Source organism: Cyphomyrmex costatus, unplaced genomic scaffold, assembly GCF_001594065.2.
Source record: "Cyphomyrmex costatus isolate MS0001 unplaced genomic scaffold, Ccosl1.0 scaffold1577, whole genome shotgun sequence".
NCBI lineage: Eukaryota > Metazoa > Arthropoda > Insecta > Hymenoptera > Formicidae > Cyphomyrmex > Cyphomyrmex costatus.
This window is the reverse complement of record NW_017275584.1, coordinates 88,632-98,278: the sequence shown is the minus strand read 5'-3', so window position 1 is coordinate 98,278 and position 9,647 is coordinate 88,632. Positions and strand designations below refer to the sequence as shown.

The following is a 9,647-nucleotide window of genomic DNA, read 5'->3' as shown; positions in this document are numbered from 1 at the left end:
CACACAAAGTACTTTGCTCCACCTAACGATGAGCATTCCATGGGGCCGCAGAGATCTGCATGAATAATCTCACCTGGTTCGGTTGCTCTTTGTTGACGTTCCTTAAAACTATTGCGATGTTGCTTCCCCTCAGCACAAGCTCCACAAAACTGGCTATCGTCCGCATAATGAATGTCATGCTTTTCCAAAATCTTCTTCACATGACGTACATTTTGATGTCCGAGTCGCTCATGCCAAATCTGTAATGAATCTTTTGATGATAGATTTACTTCCTTGATAGCTAATGATTCAGGTATCTTTACGCGAATTTCCATTTTAAATAACTGGCCAACTCGAACACCTCGCGCTTTAACAGTACCATTCTTTGTAAATTCACATCTATTTTTAGATGAATTGAATGACATACCTTTGTCAAGAACAGATGTGACAGAAAACAGATTTCTACGAGCAGTCGGTACATACAAAACATTCTCCATACGACAAGATAACCATTTTCCATTGATCGAGGCTTCAAACTTAACAATTCCTTTACCGAGTGCATCCATTGTTGATTTGTTACCGATATGAATTTTAACAGGCGCTTTAAAAGGTTCAAATGACGAAAACCACTCACCATGATGTGTTACATGATCCGTCGCCCCAGAATCAACAATCCAGGAATTACCGTCAAGTTCAGTATTCAATACCTCACTTACAAATGCCTCGTCGTCATCCTTGCGTTTTTCCTTTTTGCTCAAGCAGTCCTTACGAAAGTGGCCTGTTCCACCACATTTATAACATCTATATTTCGTAGATTTTTCTTTATCCTTTCCGATTGCAGATTCAGCAGGTTTCTTCGACTGATTATCCTTACCACCATGCGTGTTGCCGCGTCTTTTTCCTTGAGACTTGGTTTTACTAACCATTAACGCAACCATTTCTTCTTGTTTTTCCGCTCGTTGTTGACGTCGTTTCTCATCAGATGTCAACACTCCTGTCAAGTTTGTAAGCGTCTGCTGATTTTCCGGTCTTGCCCACCACGCTTGCCGAAGGCTCTCATAATCATCTGGCAGAGAGTCTAATAACTTAACCATTACTGACGATTCATCTGGCCTTACATTTAGTTGTTGCATGCGCAAAATCAAACCTTCAAATTTTGCAATATGCGTTACCATATCATCCGTCTGACTCTTACTAAAGCTAAAGAATTCTGCTTGAACTGTATGAGCAGCTTGCTTAGTTTGTTGCTCGAAGACTGCATGCAGCTTGAGCCACATATCTCTTGCACACTCACACATAACTATGAGTGAGGTCACTTTAGTTTCCAGAGTCTTGACAATAATCTGACTTGCTGCACGATCCGCTTTATCCCAGATTTTTAGGTTAGATTGATATACTGCTTGCTGTTCTGCAATAGCAACAGCTTCCGGCGGTGTCGGTTTCTCAATTTCACCGATACATACCTCATAGGCACCTTCAGTTCCCCGTAACATATTCTTTACCGTGAATTTCCAAGTATTCCAATTCTCAGCACCTCGTAGCTTTTCAATTCCGTGAAATTCCATCTTTTCTGTGTAAGTTTCCAGCAAGTAACCTCTTCGAAATACCACAACGATTTCTTTTGCATATATTACACACAAAACGTTTATTCATATAACTAACCACGCTCTGCTACCATGTTGATGTGGATCAGAGGTGTAAAGAACATCAATATGCTTATTAAAAGAAGTTCTTCCTTTATTATGTGCAGCAAGAGTCACGACAAAAATTACAGCAAGGAATCTAACATGTTGTAGAGAGAGGGGGAATACATAACATACCAACATAATACTAAGGCCGTAGTGCCAATTGCGAACAGGAACTAAACTCAATTAACCATCGAAATACAAACTGTAATAGAGGAAAACACATTTTTAATATTTACTTTAACAAAAATATCCTCTTGAACAAAAAAAACTTAACACTCCTACTATTGGAGTGTTCTATTTTTAAATAATTTTGATGTGTTGACTCAACAGACAAGCCTTTAGTAGTTATGTATCCTCCAAAAATGGACTTTGGTGGCTCGGGATAATAGACTTATAGTGTCTATTATTAATCTTTTAAATTAAAAAAAAAAATTAACTAGTAGTTTTTTTAAACATGGAGACCACCGCATCTCCTGATAAATACAATAGAAATATTATGACAATATCAGTAAACTTAAAATATATACCATATATTAAAGATAATATACTAAAGTTAAGCAATTTTTTAGTTGAGGAAAAAAGACATTGCAACTCCCAGCAATTACTGCCCGTTTGATCTGTTCTCCGGGAAGAAGGTGCGCATCAAAGCCGCTATTAAGGAGCTTCTGAAATCGCCGCAGAACAATTTGAAAATTTTTAAAAACGGCCTCGTCGCCTACAGTCAGACATCCTCGCTGAACGATCTCGAGAACGTGCTGGACGAGTGGTTTCGGAATGCGGAGAGCGGCGGACGAGCTTGCCACGTTGACGAGTTCTGCAATTTAGTTTGCACCGCCCTTATGCGGCCTATCGCCCGGGAGCAGCTAAAACTGCCTGCCACCTCCCTTTCACATAATTTTCTCGTACCCGCGAATCAAATTCCAACATTTTGCACCACGCCAGACGCAATCGCGAAAGCCGAACGGTGCCTTCGCCTCGTGGGAAAGGTAGATTACAATTAGATACATTACTACTTACAATTAGATTAAAAATTATCATTTATTGAAAGTAATGTGTGTCATTGCATTTTAACTAATTTCTACCTTTTTTTTCCCTTACAGAGGTGTAATTTTGATCACAGTGAATTGCCAAAGAACTCCGTGTTAGAACGAATATGGAATATGCAGCGATTGTCCTACGTCAATATCAATTATATTTACAGCATTTACTCCAATTTCGCATTGCTACTAAATGATGATATGATATATTCTGACTTGACAAAATTAAACAAAACTTGTAATGTTTTTCACGCTTTACTCGGAAATCCTACAGTATGTATTTTTCGATATATGTATGTACAAACATACAAAAGAAGAAATTTTTGTTAAATACATGAATATATGTGCATTAAAGAATACTTATCTCTTTTTGTTCCAGAATGCAATCCAGAAAATAGAAACCATGGAGAAAATAGACTTCCAAACGTTTCTTACGAGTGCTATTGCACAAAAACATGATGACGATTTTCATGGAAATTGTAATGCTAGTTCAAAATGTCTTTTATCTACTAATACCGACAGAGTACTTATAAACGATGGTCCTGTGTCGCGAACAGAAATTAGTTCCAACCAAGATTTGCATCAACCATTTCATGGAAACAAGAGTCTACATAATCAAAGCACTAGTAACGATGATGAACGACAGGCAAATATGCAGATTACCACCAAACATTTGGCAGCGTTGCAAAATTACCTTTTATTTGTCACCGCCAAAGATTGTTCGATATTAATGACCTTCCGCGAATTGCATCCGTAAGTTATTGTTCAAAACAATGACTTGTATTCTCACTACTGTAATGTTCAAAGCACCGAGACCAGTATAAATCTTATATAGTCAATCGACAATCTTATATGGTCATTAGGTCTGTTTTTTGTTTCTACCCCTGTAAATAATGATTTGCGCTGTACGTGAATTATAAATTATATGTTTTATGAATTATAATTATATAATTTTGTATATTAAGTTCAAATCAAATAATCATAATCAAATAAATAAAGTATCTACTTATTTGCTATAGAGTTTTATTGGGTGACTATACAGTTTGACAATGGGTGAAACCATATATATAAATTACATATATGGGTGAAACAAACATATATATATATATATATATATTTGTTTCACTTCAACTTACTGCACCGTGTGCACTAGTTCAGACAGTGCAGGAACAAAAAACAATGTCAAACCCATTGTCAAACTGTGTAGTCACCTAATACAACTCTATAGCAAATAAGTAAACACTTTATTTGATTATAATTATTTGATTTGGACTTAATATACATAATTATAATTAATTCATAAAACATATAATTCATAATTCACGTACAGCACAAATCATTATTTAAAGGGCAAATATAAAACGCGTGATTATTACTTTCATATTAAACACATTTCAAATAATTAGATATATTATATTTAAGTAATTATAATTTTGGTAAAAATGTAGATTAGGGGAGCCTCCCCCAATGACCTTGACCTTGACATATGTTGTCAAGGTCATTACCCTGAGTGACCTTGAGGAAGTTTTAACCGTCGGACCTAACTCGTTAAAAAGTTATTAATAAAAAAAGTTTCAAAATTAACGTATCATTTCTGAAAAATTATACGTATTAATGTATCATTTCTGCCATATATGCATTATAACACGTACTATTTTTACACGCATGCACACACACAATATAACAGACTAAGAATAAATGCAATCAAAATGAATACAAGAGGTACACTTCTTATCATTTATGAATCACTATTCTACACCTTTCCCTGTTCAGAAATGTTAAACTTTCCACGCGAAATAACTTTCACCCCCCCCCCCTGCACAGGGGCACACGACTTCTACGATTGTACTGTTGCTATGATAGTACTGTCGGGGCAGACCTCTGTGACGGTGTGGGTGCGGGGGGGTGGCCGAAGGCCACCTCCTTGCACCCGCCCGTGTGTGTGTGTGTGTGTGTGTGTGTGTGTGTAAAATATCAAGTAATAGACTCATAATCGTTATATAACGAATGGCACACACACACACACACACGGGCGGGTGCAAGGAGGTGGCCTTCGGCCACCCCCCCGCACCCACACCGTCACAGAGGTCTGCCCCGACAGTACTATCATAGCAACAGTACAATCGTAGAAGTCGTGTGCCCCTGTGCAGGGGGAGGGGGGGTGAAAGTTATTTCGCGTGGAAAGTTCAACGTTTCTGAACAGGGAAAGGTGTAGAATAGTACTTCATATCATACATGTATAGCAGAAATAATACGTTAATTTTGAAACTTTTTTTGTTAATAACTTTTTAACGAGTTAGGTCCGACGGTTAAAACTTCCTCAAGGTCACTCAGGATCATGACCTTGACAACATATGTCAAGGTCAAGGTCATTGGAGGAGGCTCCCCTAATCTACATTTTTACCATAATTTTTTCATTTTCGGAGAGATATAGATACTTGTCATTAATTAATACATAAGTATTTATTTTTTTAGAATCATGAGATATCTTCGCAATCGATATCATCCAATTGCTTGAAGAGTATCCACATTTCTCCGAATAATCACTCATTTTTCCTATTAATTTTATATTTTTATTAATTCTTAACAAAAACCGTCTTTAGTTCGTTATAATGTTTTACTGCATTTTAAATACTGTACATCTGAGGAGGGCCAAAACTCGAGGCCGAAACACAAATTTTTATATTTTTCGAGATAATCAGCTGGAAAGTTTTCAAATGAACACCCTGTGTAATATTATTCAACGCTTTACATAATTTTATTAATGTTTAATTTTTGTGTTAATTCTTTTATATTTCTTTATATAGTTATGTCAATATATTAGTGATGATTCAATTTTTAATTTTAAATGTTTAACTCTTATTAGCCTTGTACCTATTTATTGTATTTATAATTTTTTTCTTTTTACAGAAAACATGCATCAAGAATGCCTGTGGAAAATACTATAAAACTTTCGGATCAACATTATTTTTTAAGCAGCATCAGAGTTTCCGATTTAGACCCAAAAAGCGTTCATTCCATCACAAAGCATCGACAACGAGATGTGGATATTTTTAATGCTGTGATTTCTTTGCTGAAAGAAGATATTCTTTTTACAAATAGATAATTATATAAGAAAAGCGATGCTAGTATAACTGTACATTATTTAATATTAACGATAAAGAATCTCTATTTAGCACAGAAGAAATGTTAACTTAATTGACGATATGCTTACCGATCATGAAGAATGCTATTCTTATGTGAATATATCTACGTAGTGTTCCATACAACGCAAGAAAGTTGTTACTATTATTATTCGTCAGTCCGTATATTAAATTGAATATCACTTCTGTATGCATAATGTACAAAATTATGTGCACATAGATATTTGTTGTAATATATTATAATATAATTATGTGCACAATATATTTTTTAGAATTCTATTTAACTTTTATAGTTTTAAAATTTATAGACGACACAAAAAAAATAGGAATTTTTATATCATGAAATGTGCAAATTTGTTTCTAAACTATAATATGATGTCATTGTTGAAATTATATTTATTATCGGTAGTCTAATTGGCTAAGACATTTGTGCGCGTAAAGCAAGGTATCCGAGTTCGACTCCCAGCCGAGGTAATATTTTTCGCAATAAGAAGAATTATTTCCAGATTTAGTATTTTCAGATTATAATATTAGAGTTGCGTTTCAAAACCGACGATTGTTCGACGCGCAGTTTTGGGGGACTATGTATATTAGTTAATTATTAATTTATTTTAATTCGTGATAGTACCGCGATAGTTTATATGTAAGCGATTAAAGATCCAAACTAGACTGTTATAGGCTTCGTATTCGTATTAGTTATATTTATATTAGTCTCTTGTACTACGAATATTTTTTTTAATGAAATGATACTTATAAGAAACTTTTATGGATAAAAAGATGAAAAAAATGTTACATGTAGCATTATGAATATATGATTTAATATAATTATTTAGCTGTGTGTTTCAAAAGGCTGATTTTTAAAATATACAATTAGCATGCTATTGTATATTGTTAATCTGAAGCTGGTTTTAATGTTCCTTTCTTACATTAAATATAAGAATTATGAAACAAGATATTCAATAAGAGCATAGCACATAGCATAAATTTGTAATTTGTGTCTTATGAAAGATTGTAAGCAATTTGCTGTTTGTCATAAAGATAAATTTTAATATTTATATTTGCTTACATTCGAAGCCATTATGGCGGAGATATGATACTTGTTATTTTTTTAAGGAATTCGGTAATTTTGTTAAATGTTAACATTTTTTTTAAAACACGTATCAGATTTTCTAAATGTTGTATAAGATACAATTTGGTTCTAAATTCTAAACATAGATAATTTGTCACTGTATAATAGAGGTTCGTATGAATGAAGACGATGAAAAATTATGTATTTATATTATAAAATCTTCTTTTGCGAACATAACTTTAATTACACTGTAACATTGAAAATGACCCGATTGGAGTCGAAACGTCTGTATTATTTATATTTGTATTAAACTTTTTTGTATTATTTGATTGTCATCATTTAAATTTGTTTTACAGGATCTTTGCCCTTTTTCTATATACGTAGTTTATATATTTAAAATATAAAGAGAATTATATAATCTTCTGTTAAAGAGAATTTAAATTAATATTTAAAAAATCTTAATTATAAAGAAAAAGTCTTTCACTTCAGTTTTCATGAATAACTTCGCTTATTAACGTAACAGTAATTCTCCATGTAAAAGAGAGGTCAACACTCATTTGTTTCATGTTAAAAGAGTAAGTGAAGCTAGAGTCAGAGAGAGAGAGAGAGAGAGAGAGAATATTCTGAAAATATTAAATAGATAAAGATAAGAAAGATCGTAAAAAATCTTTTAAAATTGTGTGATTATTGAGTGATGATTATCTTATGATCACATATTGTTATATAGTGATTGTTGTGATATTAAACGCAGTGAGATGAATGTTTTGTCTTATATGTATTTAAGGTGATGCTGGACCCGCCTGTATTGATAAAATTAGCGTTTTTGATGTTTTCATTATTGATATTTTTATTCTGCGAAACTATTAAGAATAAAAAATTAAACAGGAACGAAAATGTCAAAAACGCTAGTTTTATCGGTAATACAGGCGACTCCAGCATTCCTTTTAAGGGGTAACGCCACTCCAGAATTTTCAAAATAATCAAAAAATTTTTTTTTGTTTAAATGATGCCTTAGAGTCTTAAAAATAATGTACACTTGACCCCGTAGTGCGATCAAATTTTTAAGTACTTATTTCGAAACCGAAACTGCCTTCGCTCGATTAATAAAAAAAGATTCGTGATACTCGTGGCAGAAGGCAAAAGAGGCCAGGGTATTGTTAAAATCGGTCAGAAAAGACGCAGAGTAGGAGAATTTGGAAGGTGAAATGTATGGTGCAGGCATTGCCGACTAGAGGTATATAAAAAAAATTTATACTATTTTAGTACTTAAAACTTTAAACGCGTTTTTCTCGAAACAATGTTTTTCAAGTTGGCCGGAAACATAACTCGAACAATTTTTGAACGATTTAATTCAAATTTTAACAGTAGCTTTGTAATTAGATTTTACACAGAAGTACGTAGGAGCTTTTTGATATCTTGTCAACTTTTTTTGTTATAAACAATTTACGATGAAATTTTTTACTGAAAAATGAATTTTTTCTTCAAATAAGCATTTTTTTAAAATTCAATATTTTCAAAATCCCCTACGTACTTCTGTAGCCAATTATATATAGTTTACAAAAAATTTTGGTTTTTTGTTCCGGATTGAAAATTGTGAGAGAAACTTTTCCGGCCGTGAAGCCCTTTCAGCGAGAGGTGGTCTCGAGTTTCGTATTATGTAGCCGCCATTTTGTTTAAAAATGTTAATTAAAAAATTTTTTTATTTGCTTCAGAACATGTATAATACACTCCTATAAACAGATTTTCCATTTCCTTTATTGTATCTCCGTAAAAAATTATCAAAAACATGTCTTTTTTTTCGAGCTCTAGAGTGGCGTTACCCCTTAAGTCTTTTAGATTTTGTTACATAACACGTTATATTATTTCTTAATAAATATTTATAAAAATAAACAACAATTTATGAAACGTTAATTTTTAAAAATATAATTATGCATAAATTTGATGAAGATTAATTGCAGAGATTATGACTTTATGATGTGCCTATGATCAATAAAGTGGATCATACGAATAAAGGACGTCCACGTTGCAATACGCACTTAACGTGATCGAATTTTCGTACGGGCAATTATCCTGGGTACAAGGCCGTGTTGCACAGTTATGAATGACATGGTTGCAGAGTGGGGTGATCGTGCACTAGCGTTGACCGAACCAGGGACGTACGAAGCTATCATCCCTTGTAGTCTCTCAATAGATTAGTTGCATATAATATCAAATGTAACATTAATTCATTTTTTTCCAATGAATAGTAAATGTCTATCGTTTAAAACAGCACATTTAATATAACGTAACAAATGCAAACTCATAAGTAAAAAGGATGTATGTTTTAACATATCGAATGAGCAAGTGATCATAAAAAAAAGAAAAATGTAACATGGAATAGAAAATTATTGACGTTAAAAATTGCGTCGTAATCGAAAATTTTCAATTACTCCTCTTTCTTTTTTATTTTAGAAACAAATTTTTTCCCTAAGAAGTACACCCGAATCCTTCGGTTCGTTGCTACATTCCTGAACACATGGCGCACAATTGGTGCGTTGGCGAAGCGTCGTACACCTCCGACTAGACTCGATCGTCTTCGCTTCCCCCATCATAAGTGCCCCTCCCATCGGGGGCGATTCGAAGATCTGCCATCTGTGTTGGCGATGGTCGTTCAGTCAACGTTCATAAATGATGATGTAAAGGCCGTGACTCGGTAGCGAGGTTGGCGATTCGTGGTACGTGGTAACGGCCT

At 33.8% G+C, this 9,647-nt stretch overlaps 1 protein-coding gene across 1 annotated transcript in view; it reads left to right on the top strand.

Moving 5' to 3' along the window:
- The window catches only part of LOC108771381 (Inositol phosphate kinase 1), a 22,442-nt gene extending 16,632 nt beyond the window's left edge, over positions 1-5,810 (top strand). The window contains exons 4-8 of the mRNA XM_018536651.1: positions 2,237-2,653; positions 2,768-2,977; positions 3,096-3,457; positions 4,908-4,913; positions 5,615-5,810. Coding sequence (XP_018392153.1) covers positions 2,237-2,653; positions 2,768-2,977; positions 3,096-3,457; positions 4,908-4,913; positions 5,615-5,810 — 1,191 coding nt within the window. The remainder of the gene's footprint in view (positions 1-2,236; positions 2,654-2,767; positions 2,978-3,095; positions 3,458-4,907; positions 4,914-5,614) is intronic.
- The last annotated feature ends 3,837 nt before the right edge of the window (positions 5,811-9,647 follow it).